General features: G+C 36.1%; 1 protein-coding gene across 1 annotated transcript; it reads right to left on the reverse strand.

Moving 5' to 3' along the window:
- Positions 1–540: 540 nt before the first annotated feature.
- On the reverse strand, positions 541–22,926 carry LOC134281504 (uncharacterized). Its single transcript, XM_062763965.1, has 4 exons — positions 22,757–22,926; positions 20,199–20,298; positions 19,229–19,416; positions 541–807 (listed from the first exon to the last, which is right to left on the reverse strand). The coding sequence occupies exons 1-4, from the start codon at positions 22,809–22,811 to the stop codon at positions 569–571; spliced, it is 582 nt and encodes a 193-aa protein (XP_062619949.1). The 5' UTR covers positions 22,812–22,926; the 3' UTR covers positions 541–568.
- Positions 22,927–23,857: the final 931 nt, after the last annotated feature.

The following is a 23,857-nucleotide window of genomic DNA, read 5'->3' on the forward strand; positions in this document are numbered from 1 at the left end:
GGACAAACTAACACCCCCCCCCCCCCCCCCACGAAATAGGCGAGTGGGCGAGTTTACTTTTTTTTTTTTTGCTTGTCAAGAAATTTTTGGATTGGATTATTTTTTTCTGGACTGGGGTGGACCCCCACCTCCCTTGAAAAAAATTCTGGATCCGCGTCTGCAAACTGTTACACAGATGCGACTTTATTAACAAAAATTGTAAAATACAATAATGTGTAAGAGAGGTTATGTGTTTGCAATTTCTAACCAGAAATGAAAATACACCGACAAGAAAGTATTTCCTCCCCATTTTTATATGAAATATTAATCTACCTTCATACTGAAATTGTAAGTCCTGAAATCTGAACTGTAGAGCTCTTAAAAGGGTCTTCCTTTTTTTCACTTTCAACTGTCAAGTTCATGTGTCATGGTTGCTTTTTTAAAACTGGTATACATAAAATAATATGAACAATACTTCATTGCAATCGCATTGATTCGATTACCATGATCTCTCTCTCCTAAATGACAAAAAAATTATGCATTATAAATATAATTTCTCTCTCTCTCTCTTAAATGATCGACATGACTATTATGCATTAGAGTCGATTGTTCTTGTATCTTGGAAATGTGATGAATCACTTGGATTTGACATTCCAAAACCTGGATTTACTATTCCACCAGAGGTCGCTTCGTCATAAGATGGCGGTTGATTTTTCACCGCTTCGCTGTAATCAGGCGGCATTGTGGGATTTGTAGCCCCTTCTTCCGGTCCTTGAACACGAATTCCAAAAACTCGAACAATTCTCAATACACCCACTCTTCTTGGAACTGCAAAGAAATCGAATGTTAAAACTGTGGCAAATTTATTTAAGATTGTCTCAAATGAAATATACGAGGGCTGTTCAATAAATAATATTCTTAGTGCTCGGAAAGAAGCCAAAGATGCTTTTCAATGATTTAGACTTCATGATTTAGCTTATTATTCTCTTTTAATTAAAAAACGTGTCCGTAACATTTTATCTAATTTCTGATTGTTTTTAGAACTCATTTTTGGGTATGACCCTAAGTATACTAGAACTGGAAAATGGCAGATCCAATGATTTTCTGGACTTGTTTCTTTCTTCTGATGGGTGTTTTTTTTTTCAAGTTTGGAAATAGAAACAAGTCAAAAGGTCAAAGATCTGGCGAATATTGTTAATGTGAAAAAAATTTCTGTTTATCCCGAAAACCCCTTTACTCTTCAGGGCATGCAGGTTTGGACGCTGTCTTGAAGACATTTGATGTAGTGCATTTCTGACTCTGGGTCCTTCCTCCAATAACCCTTTTGATTTTTTGCAAAATATTTGCTTTCTAGCCTCCTCCAGAAATTAAACTGTCTCCCCGTAAACGAATTTGAACAACAATACCACTAATATTTAAGAAAATTGCATATAAATCTGTCATTGTGCTCTTGCAATTCCTGGCTCTTCGCAGCACAGTTAAGGTTACTGTAAGGAGGCGGGGCCTAATTTGTACGGGAAATGTTTACTATGACGTCACACATAATATAAGGTCTTAAAAATACCACAAAACGAAATTATTTGCTATTTCAAATAGCTGGATAGCTGTATACTACATACAAACTTACTATTACATGAAGTTTTGTCATTTGTTAAATCCCACACAACAGTAAACGATGCATCGATCGCAATGCACTTGTCAATGTGACGTCATCTTGCAAAAATGACGCAGTTTGTACACAGTGAGAGGCTGATCAAGTCACATTTTATACAATGAAAAATGTCTTTTGTTCTCAAATGAAATTTTATTTGCAGGAAAATAAAAAGTCGTTAACTTGGATGCGATGTCTATTTTAGTATTTTATTGATAAACTGTACGTGCATTCTCCAGACAAGCGATACTGTCGTGTGTTTGTATGCAGATTCATTGAAAAAGTAATGGAAGGACCCTAATAAATCGATTTATTGCAAGGGCATACCCTTAATGTATCTTGTCAAAATTTTACAAATTAACTCAAGAAGCATTAAGATATTTGAAAAGTGCTGCGAACCTCTTGAAATCTTGCAAATAGATTAATTATAGCTATATTTAATGTAATTGACCAGCAAAATATTCAACCTGCCGTCCAACAAATTAAATTTTACCAATTAAAAAGGGAATCTATATAGGTTCGCAGCACTTCTCATAAACTACATATAGTGTTGTAAAGGATTATAAAATAAACTAAGATTTTTATCTTGGTTATGCCCTTGCAATATTGAAATTTATAGATGACCTCTAAACTGCAAGTATAATTGCCAAAGTCATGTGACGTCGACATCACATTACCGTATATACTCGCCTATAAGTCGGTATTTTGGGAGTATATTTGTCTAAAACTCTATGTCCGACTTATAGGCGAGTTATAAAGGCAGAAGGATAAAACGTACGCTGAACTAGGACCTGGGGTTCCCCGCAAATAGTTCGTCGTTATGCGTAGTAATAAAACATTCTAGGAACTCTCCAGGCATTAAAGGCACAAAAGTAAATTCATCGATATCAATACGGAGACCTCAGGTCACCTTATATATGAATTGAATTTTATATGATAGACATTTTTCTTTGTTTGACTCCAAAATAATCATATTTATAACTTTATAAAGATCAGCTTTCTAATATCTATATTAGCAGAAACGTGAAAGTAATAAAGGGTGACCAGAGGTAACCTCATATTGTACATCAATAGGGGGACCAAAGATCACCTTACATTTAACATCATTAGGGAGACCAGTGGTCACCTTATATTGTACATCATCAGAGGGATCATATGTACCCTACATTTTAAATAAATAGGGGTCAAAGGTAATCTTATATTGCACATAATACGGGAGACCTGGGGATGCCTTATATCGTACATCATGTGGGGGACTAGAGGTCACCCTATATTGTACATCAGTAGGGGGACTACAGGTAACCTAATATTGTAATATACATCAGTAGAGGGACCAGAGGACACCTTATATTGTACATCAGTAGGGAGATCAGAGGGCACCTTATATTGTGCATCAGTGGGGGGGGGGGGGGGCAGAGGACACCTTATAGTATACATCTGTAGGGGGACCAGAAGACACCTTATATTGTACATAAGTAGAGGGGCAGAGGTCACCATATATTGAACATCAGTAGGGGGACGAGAGGACACCTTATATTGTACATCAGTACGGGGACCAGAGGTCAGCCGATATTTTACATTAAGTACATGTATGGGGAATAGTGGTCACCTAATATTGTACTGTACATCAGTAGAGAGACCAGAGGTCACCTTATATTGTACATCAGTAGGGGGACCAGAGGACACCTTATATTGTACATCAGGACGGGGACCAGAGGTCGCCTGATATTTTACATTAATACGGGGACTAATGGTCACCTAATATTGTACTGTACATCAGTAGAGGGACCAGAGGGCACCTTATATTGTACACCAATAAGGGGACCAGAGGACACCTTATATTGTACATCAGTAGGGGGACCAAAGGTCATCTCATATTATACATCAGTAGGAGGAACAGAGTTCACCTTATATTGAATATCAGTAGGGGGACCAGAGGTCACTTTATATTGTACATAAGTAGGGGGACCAGAGGTCACCTTATATTGAACATCAGAAGGATGACCAGAGGTTACATATGTACAACAGCAGGGGTACCTAGGGTCACCTTATATTGAACATCAGCAGGGGTACCTAGGGTCACCTTTTATTGTACATCAGTAGGGGGACCAGAGGTCACCTTATATTTAACATCAGAAGGACGACCAGAGGTCACCTAATATTGTACTGTACATCTGTAGCGGGTCCAGAAAACACCCTTATATTTAACACCAGAAAGGGGACTAGAGGTCACCTTATATTGTACATCAGTAAGGGGATGAGAGGTCTCTTTATATTGATCATCAGCAGTTGTACCAGGGGTCACCTTATATTGTACATCAGTAGGGTAACCAGAGGACACCTTATATTGTACATCAGTACGGGGACCAGAGGTCAACCGACATTTTTCATTAGTACGGAGACTAGTGGTCAACTAATATTGTACTTTACATCAGTAGAGGGACCAGAAGTCACCTTATATTGAACATCAATAAGGGGGAGGACTAGAGGACCCCTTATATTCTACATTAGTAGTAGGACCAGAGGTCATCTTATATTGTACATCAGCAGAAGGACCAGAGATCACCTTATATTGTACATAAGTAGGGGGACCAGAGGTCACCTTATTTTGTACATAAGTAGGGGGCCAGAGGTCACCTTATATTTAACATCAGTAGGATGACCAGATGTCACCTTATATTGTACATCAGCAGGGGGACCAAAGGTCACCTTATATGGTACATCGGGAGGGGGACCAGGGGTCACCTTATATTGTACATCAGTAGGGGGACCAGAGGACACCTTATATTGTGCATCAGTACGGGGTCCAATCGTCACCTTATATTTTACATTGATACGGGGACTAATGGTCACCTAATATTGTACTGTACATCAGTAGAGGGACCAGAGGTCACCTTATATTGTACACCAATAAGGGGACCAGAGGACACCTTATACTATACATTTGTAGAAGACCAGAGGACACCTTATATTGTACATCAGTAGGAGGAACAGAGTTCACCTTATATTGAACATCAGTAGGGGGACCAGAGGTCACTTTATATTGTACATAAGTAGGGGGACCAGAGGTCACCTTATATTTAACATCAGAAGAATGACCAAAGGTTACATATGTACATCAGCAGGGGTACCTAGGGTCACCTTATATTGTACATCAGTAGGGGGACCAGAGGTCACCTTATATTTAACATCGGAAGGATGACCAGAGGTCACCTTATATTGTAGTAGTGTTCACCTAATATTGTACTGTACATCTGTAGCGGGACCAGAAAACACCTTATATTTAACACCAGAAAGGGGACTAGAGGTCACCTTATATTGTATATCAGTAAGGGGATGAGAGGTCACTTTATATTGATCATCAGCAGTTGTACCAGTTTATTGTATATTGTATATCAAAAGGGGGACCAGGGGTCACCTTATACTTAAAATCAGAAGGGGGATCAGAGGTCATCTTATATTGTACATCAGTAGGGGGACCAGAGACCACTTTATATTGTACATCAAAAGGGTGACCAGAGGTAACTTTATATTGTATATCAGTAAGGGGATGAGGGGTCACTTAATATTGATCATCAGCAGGGGTACCAGGGGTCAACTTACATTTTACATTAGAAGGAGACCAGAGGACATCTTATATTGTACATCAGTAGGGAGACCTGAGGCCACTTTTTTTAAATATCAATAGGGGGACCAGAGGTCACCTTTAATTGAACATCAGCAGGGGGAATAGGGGTCACCTTATATTGTGAATCAGTAGGACCAGAGGTCACCTTATATTGTACATCAGTAGGGGACCAGTAAGGGGACCAGAGGTCACCGTATATTGTACATCAGTAGGGGGACTAGAGGTCACATCATATTGTGCATCAGTAGGGGGACCAGAGGACACCTGATATTGTACAACGGTAGGTCACCTTATACAAGGGTCGTTTAAAAAATAATGTCTTCGGTACTCGGAAAGAAACAAAAGTCGTTTTTCAATAATTTAGTTATAATGATTTAACCTAGAATTAAATTTTCATTAAAACACATGTAAGTAACATTTTTTATCCAATTTCTGTTCATTTTCAATTGTTTTTGAACTCATTTTCTGGTATGAACCTTTGTACATGTATACAGGATTATTGCAGATCCTATGATTTCCTGGACTTGTTTCTTCCTTCTGAAAGGCGTTTTCTCAAGTTTGGCAAATGGAACAAGTCAAAAGGCGAAAGATCTGGCATATATTGTTGATGTGAATGAACATTAACTTTTGTTTATCCCCAAGACTCCTTTACTCTTCGGGGCTTTCGGGTTTGGACGCTCTCATGAAAAAATCTAATGTTGTGGATTCCTTATTCTCATTAACCTTTTGATTTTTTTGCCAAAAAATTGCTTTCTAGATTCCTCCAGAAATTAAACTGCATCCCCGAATACGAATTTGAACAATAAGACCACTAATATTTAAGAAAATTGCCTATAAATCTATCTTTGTACTCTTGGAATTCTCTGCTCTTCTCACACCTTTGCTGTTTTTGTCATGTACTTCTTATTGTAAATTTTGTTTTGAGGGTTTTAAGCAATAGATTCAAGTTTCATTATCTGTTTGAAATTCAAATAAACGTGGATAACTACAATTACTGATATTTTTAATAATTTTTCATATATTCTTATACGCCGTCGTTTTCACTCATTTCTTTAAAGGGTTACTTTTGAGTACTAAGCTTTTTTTCTGTCAAACGTTTTTAAAACAGTGTGAACTACTCCCGAAATGATGTCTAGTTTGATAGAGGGCGTACATGTATAAGGTGTGTACAATCCCACGCTCTGAGACAAAATGTTTTTCGATTTTCAAAAAGCTATATTTTTTCTAAAATCATGTTCTCAGTAATGTCATCTTCAAAATATTTTATTATTTTATTTTTCTGAACGACTTATCATTTGATAAAATTTATTTCAACGTTGACAGTTAAGCATATTTAGTGGAAAATGGGTTTAATAGAGCTAAAAAAAAACGAATTTTGAACATGAATGGGTCAAGTCTCCATTCTTCGTGAACGCTTAAATGATGGAGATGTAAATGTGAAATCTATTTCATTTATCCAAAAAAAAAAATGGAATCTGAACCCATTCTATATGAAAATCGAACTTTTCTGAAAAAATTTCCGCTTCAACAAACCCGTCCATTTAAATCTCACTGAAAGACATCAATAGTGCTGCTGCATATACTTCGTAGCGTAGTGGTTAAAGCGGTTGGTCTTGGACTAAACCTGAGCTATGAAGAGAGTTCGAATCATACATGAAGCTTTTTCTTTTTTTTTTTTTTTTTTTTTTTTTCAAATGTCTTAAAAACATGAATAAAAAATAAATTATTCATAAATTATTACAACAATGAAATACAGAATTTGATATGTAAAAGATGATATAAACCATAAAATTTTGAAAAAATACTACTTTTCGAATTGAGAAATATCTTTTTTCAGAGCGGAGGATTGTCCTCGCCTTGTACGCCTCCATTCTTTGCAATGTGTCGTATAGTCAATCATACACCATCAGTGATTATTTGTTGAAATTTGTCAAACAGTACATTATTTGTTTAATTTTTGTTTGCAAGTACGGTATCCATTTTTGATGCCCATTATATATTTTTTATCATTGAAATCCACCTGCTCCATTGTCTATAAAACAAACATTGATTGCAGTAAATTTTTACATATTTCAGCGAGTATTTCTTTGGGATTCTTAACAAGTTTTACAGCAGCTTTAATGGACGGTTTAATTTTACTTTAGTTTACTGATTTTTTACAATTCATTTTTAATGCAGTGTCTCGAATACCCTTGTTTTCCAGCTTCTCACAGTTAAACTACTGTAAATCACTTTTTATTCGCGAGAACTTTATTTTCGCGTAAATACGCGAGAGGGTATGTTCGCGAAAATTTCAACCTCGCGTATAATATACTTCCTTAAGATTATATAAAGAACTGACGACAATTCGTGAAAATTTTGTCTCGCTAATTAAGGTAGGTCGCGGGTTTGCTTTTGTCATCAGTTTTGGTACACAATTTCGACGATTCGAGCGGTTGTTTTGTGCACATTTGATTATGACGTCAGTTACGTCACAAAGGCAACCTTACGTGGTTTCCCGTTTAATTCTCTGCAAATGACTCCAAGTCTGTATGAAAGAAGTAGATTTATACAAAGTGCATGCTGCTGTACGTAAACCTCGTACATGTTTTATAATTAAACTTCAGTCTTAATTTTGATGTGATATAATCTTAATAGGACAAATTAAATACAATACCAAATTAAAGGAAAGGAATAATTTATATTGTAAGTGTCATTAGACTGATAAAAGTCAATCAGAATAAGTAAGTGTAAAAGTTATGGTATACAGAAAGAAAGTTAGCATAAATAAAATTGCTTGGCGGAAAACTTGAGGGGTTGTATTAATTAGCGAACGCTATTTGCAACTCAGGGGAACATGCGTATTGCATCATGGCTGCTAATCAAAGTCGGAGCGAAAATACGCGTATAATTTTCAGTAAAGAACATTGTAAGTACCCCCCCCCCTACCCCCGCTAACTTCCCCAGTATCTGGATTTTTTTTTTTCTTTACCGTTTTCGAATAAAGTGATCAAATTTATGTGTTATGCCTGAAATCCTATTCACGATGAATTTCCTTAAAATACAGGAACTAATATTTTATCACTCGCGGTGTTATCGCTGCATTTTAGTTCTCATGCCAGAGGAATGTTTATACCGTTCATTCTGACTCTAGTACTAGTGAAAATAAGTCGCTGGCCATCCTAATATGTCATCGCAATAAGTTAAATGATGAATAAAATTAAATTTTACTTCCATGTCACCTTTTAGATCTTGCATATTCCAAATGTCAAAATATGTATTTACGAATTATTACGAATTAATTGTAAACGTGACTACGTTCAACAGATGACGTTGTAGACATAGATAACGCTATAAACTCAACATTTTAGCAATATAAAAGCAAACTTTGAAATTATTTAGTGAAAAATCTAGCGAGAAGACATATTAATTTTTTTATATCAATAGTTTTCATTTTACCTCTTCTTGACATTTTGAAATTCCTGATTAATTCGTCTACGTCTTTAAAAAGTTATCCAACCTATTTAAAAGAAACTATTTTCACAAAATTGGCTTAAAAACGTCAATTTTCCATATATTTCAATAGTAACGCGTAAAAAAAGTACTAAAAACAATACCGCGTTTACAGTAATATAGCATTAAAACTACGTAGGCAAATTTTACAATAATTGCAGATAATACGCTGTAAATTCTAGGGAACATTATATCAAATTTTCAGGATATCTTTTCTCGTAAGAATTTTTATGCAGTAAACCCGCGACCTACCTTAAGAGTCAATGACTATCTCGCGAAAATAAGGTGTTGCGAAAATTAAGTGATCTACAGTATGTGATGAAAAGTAGTCACATCAATTGTTATAAATTCAAATTGCAAAGATGCAATAATGCGAAAAGTTCAAGCTAAGTATTGTATGTCATACAGTTTAGGACATTATTCATTGAACAGCCCTCGTAATTTGTACATCAGCAGGGGGACAAGAGGGCACATTATATTGTACATCATTAAAATAATGATAACACTATTTTGAACGACAATGAAGAAACCGGGAGACACTTTATATTTTACATGAATAAGAAGACCAGGGGTCATCTTATAATATTATATTGTAAGTCAACAGGGAGACCAGAAGACACCTAATATTTTACATAAATATTGAGACCAAAGGACTCCTTATTTGATCACCTGAATCAACGCATGTGACTTATTGCTATCAGTTTTTTTCTGTCGTCGTGCGCTGTGCATTGTGCGTTAACATTCGAACATTTTCAGCTTTTCTCTGTAATCCCTCAACCATTTACAACCAATTTTGGCATAAAGCATCTATGGATGAAGGGGAGATTTTTTGATTCATGGTCCCTGTCCTCCACCCCCTAAGGCAAGAAAGTTTGGGCGAAATTACTACAATTGATGAAATCTTTAAAAATCTTCTTTACTCATGAACATCAAGCCGTCGAACTGTTGGCATAATTATTATAAGCATTGACTCCATACCAAAATTGTGAAATTCATTGTCCCAGGGTCAGGGGCCCTGGGGTTAGGACAGGGCTATAAAATTTATATTAATTTATATTCTCCCTCACTTAGTTCGTCCGAATATAAATCAATTATACTTTTTATTCTGTATTAAAATAATAATTCTGCATATCCCAGCGCAGTCTGTCGGATATGCGCCGTTATCGCAGACGCAGTTATTAGTTATTCATTTATTGCGAAATTGCAACTCTTAGTGTTTTAGAGGAGTTATCGAGTTATCGTCCTTTTCCATCATGATGAAGCGAGGCTGAGACGTTGCAAAACAACAAGAAATAGAAAATCGATGTTCTAGCCAGAAGTAGGCGGTATCGTTCTAATTTTTTTACCTGTGACAAACGGTAAGGTGTTACTTTCTCGGGATTTGCGATGATTCTTAGTGGATGATTGAAAATGTAATGCTGAAGTTCAATAATTTCCATTCACAAAGCCCGAGGAAAGTAGCACATGCTGAATCGCACTTATTCAATATTTTAGTTTGGGAAATAGATACGAATCAATCTGAAATTGAGCAAAATATTTATACGTTTTAAAATTGCTTAATCAATAACGTTAATTTATTTATAATGAATAAATAAAAATAAGTAAACAAATTATGAATAAAAACTTTCACGTGTAGAGATTATTGTAGGCCATAAAACATGCCGCCACGGAAATATCGAAAATCAAATAGTCCATATGCCAGGCCAGCGCCAGCCATCGCCACATCATCGGCACCGCCCCAAGCCACTGGCACAGTCACCACTCAAGTTCAATGACAGATATAAAAACTTACTGAAATGTACCATTCCATATTGTGGGGGATGCTGACACACATGCGAATCAACCCGGTGCTGTTGGCATCCCTTCATAATTGATTGTAAATATGTTGTCATTGGTAAATACAATTGTTGAATTTGATGTTGATGAAAGACAAACTGAAAGTCATTGAAATATTGACAATTTGATGTTGACGTTGATAATACAATGAAGTTGTTGATAATGTTGAAATGTTGATGTAACGTTGAATGTTGATATAACTTGTCATTAATATCTCATAAAATGTAAATATGTTGTGTGCTTGGGGCTTGCTCTTGCTAACTGGCATCCCCTTGCAGTTGTATGTTGTTTCATTATAATTTAATGTACTTATTTCCACCGCGGCCAAAAAATTGCCACAAGTAAACTTTAAACTTTTAATTTGTTGTGTGGTCTTTGCATACAAGTTCTGCGATAATTCTGCATATCCCAGCGCAGTCTGTCGGATATGCGCCGTTATCGCAGACGCAGTTATTAGTTATTCATTTATTGCGAAATTGCAACTCTTAGTGTTTTAGAGGAGTTATCGAGTTATCGTCCTTTTCCATCATGATGAAGCGAGGCTGAGACGTTGCAAAACAACAAGAAATCCCACCCTCCCTACCCATTCTGCATATGATTAAATCTGTTTTTATTTTTGAAATGTATTACTGCCAGGTATTCTATATTTTGTAGCATTGGTGAATTCCCCTTTGGTCAACAACATAACTACCTCTATTGTCGCGGTGGAAAGCTCGGGAGTTGATTTACTTTTCTGAATGGGTGCTGCGGAAGAACCACTCAAGTTCAATGACAGATATAAAAACTTACTGAAATGTACCATTCCATATTGTGGGGGATGCTGACACACATGCGAATCAACCCGGTGCTGTTGGCATCCCTTCATAATTGATTGTAAATATGTTGTCATTGGTAAATACAATTGTTGAATTTGATGTTGATGAAAGACAAACTGAAAGTCATTGAAATATTGACAATTTGATGTTGACGTTGATAATACAATGAAGTTGTTGATAATGTTGAAATGTTGATGTAACGTTGAATGTTGATATAACTTGTCATTAATATCTCATAAAATGTAAATATGTTGTGTGCTTGGGGCTTGCTCTTGCTAACTGGCATCCCCTTGCAGTTGTATGTTGTTTCATTATTATCCAAAGTTTTGAAATTCGTGACCCTAAGGTCAGGGGTTCCTGTGTTATGGTGGGGCTATATACACTGTAAAGTTTAAATTTATTAAAGAGGCTGAGGGGTGGCAACCATTTTCAGACTATTTTTGATCAAATTTTAAAACTAAAATGTATGAATTTTTTCTTTGCCAAATGATAGTTGACAGCTTATGATACCGTATCTGAAAAAAAAAATAAATGAAAACTGATGGTTAATTTGTGGTTAATTTGTTGACCCCCAGCCTCCTTAATTCTTTTAAAAAAATCTTCCACTCTGCTCCTGGATATTAATTAAACTAACTACATATAGTTATGATAAGCAAGGGAGCGTCTTCCAGAATTATAAATTTCAAGGCCCCTGACTCATGCGTACCACGTAATTTGTAAACAATACTGTAATTGAATTAATGCTTTGAAATTTGTTCTTTGGTATAAACCACTTTTTTATGAACATTGGTCCATTTTTTCAAAATTGTGAAATGTATGACCTCAGGATGAGGGTTTTGTAGTCAATGAGCACTACTAATTATTGCTTATTATTACCGATTATTTGAAAATGAAAGTTTTACAAGATGTTCAGATGACCTATAAGATCCGTAGGTCTCTTGTCGTGTTCTTAAGTGAACCTCTAGCATCTCGTTAATATGCATTTTATCTGTACCCTCTGGTCCGCCCTTGTTTTCTTTTTAGGTGTCTGTTGGTTAAGACGGGTTTAGAATCGTTGATGCTTTATCTCTCTGCATTCATATAATTTTTTTTATATCTGATTTCTTTAAAAATGTACAACAAAGGGGACCACTGGTCTCCCTATTTATGTACAATACAAGGTGACCTCTGGTCCCCCTTGTGATGTAAAATATAGTGACCTAAGGTCCTCATAATGATCTACAACATAGGGTGACCTCTGGTCTCCCTACTGGGGTACAACAATGTAAGGTGTCCCCTGGTTCCACAACTGATGTACAATATAAGGTGTCCTTTGATCCCCCTACTGACGTACAATATAAGGTGACCCCTGGTCCCCCTACTGATGTATAATATAAGGTGACCCCTGGTCGGTCCCCCTACTGATGTCCCCTACTTATGTACAATATAAGGTGTCCTCTGGTCCCCTACTTATGTACAATATAAGGTGACCCCTGGTCCCCCTAGGTGTCCTCTGGTCCCCTACTGGTGTACAGTATAAGGTGTCCTTTGGTCCCCCTACTGACGTACAATATAAGGTGACCCCTGGTCTCCCTACTGCTGTACAATAAAAGATGACCCCTTGTTCCACAACTGATGTACAATATAAGGTGCCCTCTAGTCCCTCTACTGATGTACATTATAAAATCTCCTCTAGTCCCCCTACTGATGTACAATATAAGGTGACCTCTGGTCCCCTTTCTGATGTACAATACAGGGTAACCTCTGGTCCCCCTATTGATGTAAAGTGTAATATTAAGTGTCCTCAGGTTCCCTACTGATGTTCAATATAAGGTCACCACAGGTCCCCTATTGATGTACAATAAAAGATGACCTCTGGTCCCCCTACTGAAGTCCCCTACTGATGTTTAATATAAGGTGTCCTCTGGGTCCCCTACTGATGTCCCGCTACTGATATACAATATAAGGTGACCCCTAGTCCCCCTACCAATGTACTATATATGGTGTCCTCTGGCCCACCTACTGATGTACGATATAAGATTACCTCTGGTCCCCCTATTTATATACAATATAAGGTGCCCTCTGGTCCCCCTATTGATCTAAAGTGTAATACTTGGTGACCTCTGGTCCCCCTACTGATGTACAATACAGGCTCACCTCTGGTCCCCCTATTGATGTAAAGTGTAATATTAAGTGTCCTTTTGTCCTCTACTGATGTTCAATATAAGGTGACCACAGGTCCCCTACTGATGTACAATATAATGTGACCTCTGGTCCCCCTACTGATGTCCCCTACTGATGTTAAATATGAGGTGTCCTCTGGGTCCCCTACTGATGTACAATATAAGGTGCCCTCTGGTCCCCCTTTTGATCTAAAGTGTAATATTAGGTGTCAACTGGTCCCCTACTGATTTTTCAATATAAGGTGACCACAGGTCCCCTACTGATGTACAATATATGACCTCTGGTCCTCCTACTGATGTCCCCTACTGATGTACAATATAAGGTGTCCTCTGGGCCCCCTACTGATGTACAAATAAGATAATTACTGGTCTCCCTACTGATTTAGAGTATAAATTTTTTCCCCCTTCTTATGTAAAGTGCATTATAAGGTTTCCTCTGGTCCCCCTACTGTTATTCAATTGAAAGTGACCTCTGGTCCCCCTACTTATGTACAATATAAGGTGATCCCTGGTCCCCCTACTGATGTACAGTATAAGGTATCGTATGGTCCCCTTACTGATAAACAATATAAGGTTACCTCTGGTCCCCCTACTGATGTACAAAATAAGGTGGCCTCTGGTCCCCCATATGATGTAGAACAGAAGATGGCATCTGGTCTCCCTTTTGATGTACATATAAGGTGACCTATGGTCGCCCTAAAGATGTACGATATAAAGTGACCTCTGGTCTTATTAACTTTTTATTACCTCTGGTATTCGCATAAAGATTATTGAAACAAGCGGAAGTCCATCAATAAAGATTTCATGCTTCACAAATGTAGTATATGAATGAGACAAAGGTAACCTTATGTTGTACATTATTACGATGTTATTGAAAGTTTGTAAGTAGGCAATAATTTAAAATCACGGTATGTTTAGAATTATTTTTCAAATCCTCTCAAAAAAAAAGAATTGCGACCCTAATTTTTTGACCGATGAAAAAGTGCACAATTTCTCCGAATTCTCTAAATGTACATGTATGTAATTGGAATTTGGAGGATTAGTCAACTTGCTTGTCTTCAAATACAGTATAAGTAATCCAAAGTTAAATAACAATTGGTGCATTTTTAAAATTTTATTTCCTTTTTTTAATGTAGTTTTGATGGGTTTATGAATTTGATGTGTTAATTCCAGGAAAAGGGGAGAAGAACTCCATGCAGCCCCAAACTTTGTAATACAGGGTGTACATCTTCTTTGTAAGATATATAAAAATCAGGGATTTCCGGCAAAGAGTGTTAAAGTGATGAGGTCGCCTATTTAAGCATGACCTCATAAGGAAGACAAAAGAGACATTAAATAATTTATTAACAAATAATTATTCGATTATGTTAAAGGATTGGTGAAAAGTCCGAGCGAAATGAAAAGGGGGTGGTAGGGGGCAAAATCTTCATCCCCCCTGCTTGTTAGAGATCTGCGAATGCATAGACTGGACGTACGTCGTTTACTCTGAGTCGCTTACTATTAGTAAGGAGATCAGAGGTTAGGTACTGTGTTATATAGATACTATAACCTTACATGGAATGATAAAATCATAGGGGAGACCACAGGTCACCCAACATAATCCATAAATGTTTAACTCTAACATATTATATATCTTATAATATTGCAGTTAATGTTGCTCAGCAACCCCCCTCCCACTCTTTGTTTTCTAATACCCATCACAGATGGTTATTCCCTTGACAAAAATAAATTTTCTGGGTTTTTTTTACACTGAAAAGGCTTCACAGTATTACGATTTATTCTATTTTCACTTTACATATGCAACGCACTACATTTTGTAGCGGAGTAAACAGACCCGATAGACGTGAACTGTGCGGGGGACCTACGGTCCTAGTTCAGCGTACGTTTTATCCTTCTGCGTCATAAAGATATAATTTTCAGGAGACTGAAATGTAGTACTGTATTTGCATTTCCGACGATTATCAAAGAAATGTCTGGATATTATATATGATAATTTATAAATTCTTACATTATACAGTATAAAGTACAAGAGTTTAACATATTTAAAAAAATTATTTTTATTTTAAGTATAAGCATTGCCTTTTTGTTTTATAATTTAAGATTAAATATAAGTGTCATTTCGAAAAATATTAATTGAAACCAGGTTACAACATCAATTTATTTACTTGAAATTGTCAACCTATTTTGGCAAAAAATTATTATACCGACTTATAAGCGGGTCAATAGCAAATCGCACCAAAATAACTTCAAATAATACAACCAACCTATAGGCGGACCGACTTATAGGCTAGTATATACGGTACAAGTCTAAATAAAAAATCTAAATGTCTCCAACATGTAGATTTAAACCACATTACATTTTTTTGATATCAGTGAATTCCTAAAAAGAATCGCCCATCCTAATAAAGTATGTATGTTTTATCTTAAAAAATCGCCCATATTTCCATTTGTAACCTTAACTGTGCTGCGTTGTCAGACCTTCGCTGTTTTCATCCAGTACATCTTATGGTAAATTTTGTTTTTAGGGTTTTAAACACCCAATTTTATGTTAACGCCCCCAAAATCTACCTGATTCACGATCAATAATTTACCGCCTGTCAATCATTAAAAAAACAATAGCTTCTGATTTGATTGACAGGCCAGCTACCCATGCTACCTGATAGTCCGAGTTTGTGTCCTTTGAAGACGATTGCCTGGTCACGCGTCAAACACTTTCATGTAGCCGCCTTGTATACACGTATACGGGGGATTAAAAAAAGAATCTTGGTAAAATTTTATTTTAAAAACAATTGAGAGTAGATAATTAAAACATGACTTCATAAAATATTTGCTTTTAATCTCAACGCTTCATAATATTGTATTTTAGGCGATATGACGTCCAAGATTTAGACCATTCCGTACACAGAAACGCTATTTGCCGATTAAAATTGGAATATGATAAATAAGAAAAGATATTTAGCACAAATGGCACGGATAACAAATTCATTTATCCCATGTTTTATTTACGTATATATGAATACAATCTATACCATGTTCCGTTTTAAAGTTCTTAAATGTCAGAAACAGCTAGGAGTTTCGAGACTGTAACTTTTAGTTCGAATTTCCTAACATCTGTCAATACCCAATATTTACATTTGCAAATGTTTTCCTTTATATAACACTACTGAAGGCAAGCATTTTTATAACTGTGTAAATACAGGTATGGGGTCAAGAGGTCATAGATGTGCGTTTGGATAAACGTTCGACGTAATTTCTCTGTGACGCCATAAAGGTCGACGCGCGTATAGTGGATTACATACATGCCGTTGGGTTTGAAAAATAAACGCATTTCACACGTTAAAAGTAACAATCAGGCAAATATAAAGTATGAATAAGTCACAAATGTAAATATAAGTAATAAGGTATCATTTTTTGAGTTTTATTGAGATGTAAAACGGGTTGGCACATGATCAAATCTTCCATTTCGGGCTTTATGGGATTTGATCACGTGACCAACCCGTTTTACATCTCAATAAAACTCAAAAAATGATACCTTATTTCTTAAATATTCGAAATTAAAAAGTGAATGAATATATACAGCAAAAGATCAATTCTTAAAAGTGTAAAAGAAATATTGCAAACAATAAAATTTTTTTAAACACACGACACCCGGAAATGGTGAATATTTGCGATACTATTGTTGATCAGAACGTATAGGCAATATTCCTATCGCGGTACGGTACATTGTATATGTTCACACGACGGATAGGCCTACCTATGATTGGAATATTTTATTATTATTTTTTTTAATTTTGACATTTACACAAGTTGAATTAATAAGAGATATGTTAATGCCCTGTTCACACGGAGAGTTTAATTCGAATCAAACGTAAAGTTAGTACGAATTAGCTTCGCTTAGCGTTCACACGGAGAATTTAATGCGAATTACTTTAATTCGAATTAGTTTACTGCGCATTAAATTACTTCGCATTAGCTTCGTGTGAACACTAAGCGAAGCTAATTCGAATTAAATTCTGACGCATGCGTAATGGCAAAATTTAGTCAAATTCAACATGTCCGTGGTCAGCTTGAAGTATTTGTGCTATTTTTGAGTGAAAAACTAAGGGAAATTGTGTTTATCACTAAAATGTGTGTATAGACACTGTAACATTATGTCAAATGCATCTACTCCTGCACAAAGTGATGTGATTTGCAGATGACGTCATAATAGCCATGCTGACGCCGGGCTGCAGAAGTAAAATTTTAATTCGCATTAGTTTACTTCGCATTAGCTGTCGTGTGAACGCAATTTAATTCGCATTAATTTGATTTGCATTAGTTTACTTCGCATTAATTTACTGCGAATTAAACTCGTCGTGTGAACAGGGCATTACTTTGTAGTTTTACTCTGTTCTTTTCTTTAATTTGTCTTTTTTTAAATATAAAAATGATATTTCTTTATAATTTTTTTCTTCATTAGATATCGCTGAAAATATTTATATAAATAAATTTTATATTGAAATATTTCAATTATTTCAAGTACATGTAGTTTCACTCAAATTTAGACACGAAACACGGAATGTTGACCCTGATCACCAGACACAGACTTCCTGAATAATGCTACGTGTATATAGATTTTTGACATCTTGGGTATTGGGGGTAAATAACAATACTGTTACTTGGACCACTCCCCCTCCTCAGGTAACCGTACGGTAAAAAAATTGGGTCTTTAAGCAATAGATTCAAGTTCCATTATCTGTTTGAATATCAAACAAACGTGGATAACTACAATTACTGATATTTTACAATAATTGTTAAGACATTCGTGCACGCTGTCGTTTTCACTCATTTTTCAAAATATTGGGTGACCTTTGAATATTCAGCTGTTTTTTTTAAAGTCAAACGTTTCTTAAAAACTGTGTTAACTACTCCCGATATGATGTCTATCAAATTTGCTATGTGTCTTAAAGTCAATCATACATCATCAAATATTATTTGTTAAAATTTGGCAAACAGTACATAAGTTGTTATAATTTTTTGTTGGCAAGGACGGTATCCATTTTTGATGCCCATTATGTAATTTTTTGCAATCAACCTGCTATAATTTGCCTATAAAACAGGCATTGGTTGCTGTAAATGTCACATATTTCAGTGAATATTTCTTTGGGATTTTTAACAAGTTTTAGAGCAGCTTTAATGAAGCTTTTATTTTCACTCTAGTTTATTTATTCTTTACCATTTATTTATAATGCAGTGTCTCGAATAGCCCTTTTTTCCGGCTTCTCACAATGACACTATGTGATGAAAAGTGGTCACATAAACTGTTATAAATTCATTAAAGTCAAGCTTAATGCAATATATATGATATCTGTATTGTATGTCATTATTTATTGAACAGCCCTCGTATTATGGTTTGGAGCTAAGTGTAAAGTCTCACGTTACGTCACGATCTAGTTGACAGTTGCGCTCAAGGTTAATTGTATACGCCTCCTAACCGCAAGCTTTACGACTAGAACTTTTTTCTTATCCGTGATTGGTTGCTCGTGCAACAGACTATTTCCGTGTCAATGATGATAATTTGAGTTGACCAATCACGTGAATTGTTTAAGCTGGATGGATCTGTCGAAAAAGATCGTGACGTAACGTAAAACTTTACACTTAACTGCACACTATAATATTATTCTACCTTCTCCTAGCGTGCGCTCTCTCCTCCGAGTCTGTGGAGACAGGTTGAAGTTTGACATTCGCCCAGGGGGCGCTCCTCTGGGTTCACTACTGCGGACACACCAAACAATGCAGCAAACACAGAGAAACACGAACACAAGACACCCCCCTATGATTCCGACGACAAGTCCTACTATTTCGCCTGTACTCCTGGGGATAAGAAGGAAAAACACGATTACCAAGACATTGAGTAATTCCAGTGTAAATTATCGCTGAGACTAACATTCTACTACCTGCATAATTTTTCGTATGACTGATTGGTTGATTGTACAATTATATGTTGTTTGGCGTCCCATTCGAATTGTGCTTTAATGTCAGTCACCAGGCACGTAGCATCGTTTTTGAAAGGGGGGGGGCAACCAGAGAAAAAAATTTTACTTACCTGAAAAAAAGTTGACAAGCAAAAAAAAAGAGAGAGAGACCCATGGGCCACAACGCTAACTTGAAACACCATGACCCTGTCTTTCTTCATCAGCATAAATTTCTCTCTATATTCGATGTGAGACTTGAATAAGATAATTTAGCCATATTTTTGCCCATGGGTCATAATTTTAACAGATCTTAATAAAAAAATCGAAGATATACTTCAATAGCAATATGGTTAATGATAGCTTCAAAAAGATTTTTTTCCTAGTATACAATGTATATTTCTTTGCAAAACTTTGATTCCCTTCTGCTGCCCCCTATATCTCCCCCTGAACAATAATGTGGTTCTTCATTTGGAAATCATGAACTTTTGGCAACTAAGTTAAAATTGACGATTTTGAAAAAGACGTTGTAAAAGTGAAAAGTTTACAGGCACCACTCGACACACGACCGAGAGGGATAGATGGGCGTCCAATATTGTCGACCAGTAAAGCTCATTTGAGCAAAAAAGCCCTCTATTTAATTTTTGGGCGAAACATGACATTATCATTAGCATTGGTACTTACATTTTACTTTTTGCTGCCTCTTCTGCATAGTAGTAATATTTGTAGTAAAATATACTATCATCTCCCTTTTTGAAGGTGTATATATCATTTGCGTCATTTCCTTCAAAACAAAGAAAATCAAAAGTTAACGAATCAAAACACAGAAAATATTGTTGTTTGTAATACTTTACATGTAATCACTTTTATTTTATTCGAAAGAACTAACGGTAAGACTAATGCAGTCTTCTCGCAAAAATTTAATTCTCGTATTCATGTATATTTTTTTTCATCAATTTTATGACAAATGTACAAATTAAAAAATCCTTAGAAGTCGTGATAATTTGATTGTTTTTCATTAAAATATGAAATATTAGTAGCTATCTCGCAAAAATAAGCCTAGTAAGATATTGCCAAAACTTGGTGATCTAGAGTACTTGAATATGTTAACACGGACCCCGGATATGCCAATGATGGGATCAAATACCTAGGAGGAGTAAACATCCTCTGCTCACAATTCAGTGACGTAGCATCTTTTTTTGAAAGTTTTCTGGGGGCCAGCCAGAAACAAAATTACTCACCTGAAAAAGTTGTCAAGCCAAAACAGAGGAAATTAGCCCAGTCTTATTCGTGTGTGTGAGAAGGTGCGTGAGGGTGTGTGTGTGTGTGTGTGTGAGGTGGGGTGGAGAGGGGGTGTAGACGTTTAACTTATTTCTGTACCATTTTTCATACAATACCCCAATTTACCCTTATTTCACATTGCTGCACCAAAACGTGGCGGACAACCGGCCTTTCAATGACCATTTTGAGTAGTAAAAAGTATGCTTGGGAAAAAAAGGCAGGCCAAGATGCCGCCCCCCAACCACTGTTGCTACGTGTCTGCACGTCCGCTGTGGTTTCTATAAGTATTGATCAAGAGACTGAACATTCTGTAGTCAAATTCAGTATAAAAGCAAAGGCCTAATAATATGTATAAAACTAAAGCTGCGAGAGGCACTGGGAGCGCTGCATGAGCTCACAAAATGATATCCCACATTACTATATACCCTCCCATTTTTCAAGCGGGGGGGGGGGAGGGTTATAATGACAGTGTCCATGCTTTTGCTATGGAAACCCGAATTAATTGTTATCGATCAAAAACTTTAAAGTGAGGGTGCAGAAGGGCACTAAGTTGCATAGATTCTGTGAAAATCTCATCAAATTTAATCAGTGGTAAGCCAGGACTCCTGGAGTTGCGGGTAAGAGATGGGTATACCAAAGCGTAACCGACAGACATACCGATTACTACATGTATATACCCTTTCACTTTTCGAGGGGGGGGGGCAATGAATCAATTATATATAATATTTGCTTACAATGCCACTATATAAAAAAAATTGCAAATGCTTACTTTGTTGAAATCCTTGTAACATCAATTTATCTGTGAGTAGCCTGCCTGGGTTATCTTGACCCAGCAATATACATCATGTATACTAGTATCTTTGTCAGAATTTTTATCAAGGAATTCAGTAAAAAGAGGGTAAATCAAACTCATCTTGTTTAATTGGTATGCTTAAAGTATTAACCACAGAGGTGTGATATTTGAAGAATTTCTTACTTTGATCGTGCATGACTTGTAAGTATATGTGTATATGATTATGAGGGAGAGGGGTTAATTGGACTAGAGGTTAACACATTGAATAGAAAAGAGAAATCCTCGACAAAAAAAAATGAATATTGGGATATTTATCATTAAGAGAGTTCAATACAAAACAAAAAGCTTTCTTTGTATAAAAATATTTGGGGTCGAAGCGTGTATGACCATTGGGGGAGGGAATAGGGGACAAATTAGATTACACTGCATTTGCGTGAATTTAAATCGATATGAACTTTAAGGGACAGGTTCCCCGTGTTACCCATTCTGTTATCTTCACATCCTTGTTGCTATCACAAGGTTTGTTTGCTTTGTTTGCTGCAAACAAACATGTAAACGTCTCACTTTTCTCGTTATCTTTTCTTCGTTTCCTAAAAACTCTGAAAACGTTATCAAATGCATTGCCGAACCTGCATGATTCATGTGATTGGTCATTGATAATTATATATATATTTCTCAAATTTTTAAATTCCTCTCTACATGCTCTATTTCATGAAGAATTTCACCAGTAAAAACCCTTTTACATCCCCCTTTTGATTCCGATACATAACCAAGAAGTCGTAAAATATTTATACATGTATAAACTAGCTATAGAGTACCATATGGGGAAAAATGATGAACAAAAATTTGTAACGCGCTTTATGCGGCAAAGGGGATTCTATGATGAAGCTAGAATCGTTGCAATATTTGTTCACATTGTATTCACCTTTCCTAGGTAGTTACACCATAATATGTGTCATGTTTTAAGTCCTTTTTAAGGTATACTTTGAGTTTGATAAATTACAAGTATAAATAGATTATTTTTCAATAATCGCGAAGAAAAAACTATTAGACAGCTTATCTTAACCGGCACACACACAAATCCAAACACCCATTCCCATGTGTGCGTATTTTTAAAAATAAAAAATTAATTTTGATTAAAGCCTTGATTAATCAAATATAAAATTACCTGATATAAGACAGGAAAGGATACCCAAGAGGGCCACTTGAATGTGAACAGCCATTTTTTTTACCGGTAAACTCTGTAATAAGAATCTTGTCCACCTGTACTTCTTTTACTCGTAAATGTTTTATCTTTAAAGTTCACTTTGTTATTATATCTTCCTAGGGGATTTCCAGATTTCTCTGTTGACTATGAAATCCGGATATAGGGCCATGAAGGTCACTATCGCACCATTGAGTTTAAGCTCGATATCGATAGTGTGGTGACGATATAATGCGATGACAACGAAGCGATGGTGCATAATGACGATGAATTTATGGTTCGACGACGATGATGCGATGGCGCACCAATGCGTTGACAACGAAACGGCAGTGCGATGACGCAACAGCGATAGCAATGTTGTGATCACGATGGCGCAGTGATACATGCACTATGACGATGAAGCGATGTTCACTATCGCTCAATCGTGGTATCGCAACGTCGTCATCACATTGTCGCGCCATTGACCCTTCATTTAGCTGAATCTCGATGGCGCACGATAATGAATTTTAACTCTTGAAATGCAAGTATAGTTGTTGAATTTGTTATTTGGTAAACTTTTAAACAAAAAAAAAAATTAATTGACAATTATAAGAAATGGTGGGATGGAAAAGCCCTCTGTACAAGAGACCAACTGATGTTACAGTTAATCTTCATATGGAAGTTAATATGTGTGGGGGAAATTGGTTCCTAGGGAAACGAGAAAAGAAAAATGAATTCATTCAAATGTGACCTCTCAAAACTCTGCAGTTTTTTTTTAACTTGAGGACTCTTACATATAATACACATATATATATCAAAACAATATTTCATAGTGGTCATGGTGATGTGGCAGTCTGACTAAAGTCAGTCCCTACTATTTCACTGCGTTCGAAGTGAAATAGTTGGCTGGCTGTAGTCAGACTGGGTAATGTTGAATATACTGTTAGTTTTCGTTCCACAAATTACGGAAAAAATTGTATACAATTATTGTGATAAATTTTCAAGGGGAAAATATTTGACCAAGTGATTAGCTGCAGATCTGTAGTTGTCCGGAAAAAAAATATATTGACAGACCGGAGAGCAACA

This window comes from Saccostrea cucullata, unplaced genomic scaffold (assembly GCF_032062105.1).
Source record: "Saccostrea cucullata isolate Sc308-1 unplaced genomic scaffold, CSIRO_AGI_Scuc_v1 ctg5366, whole genome shotgun sequence".
NCBI classification, from domain to species: domain Eukaryota; kingdom Metazoa; phylum Mollusca; class Bivalvia; order Ostreida; family Ostreidae; genus Saccostrea; species Saccostrea cuccullata.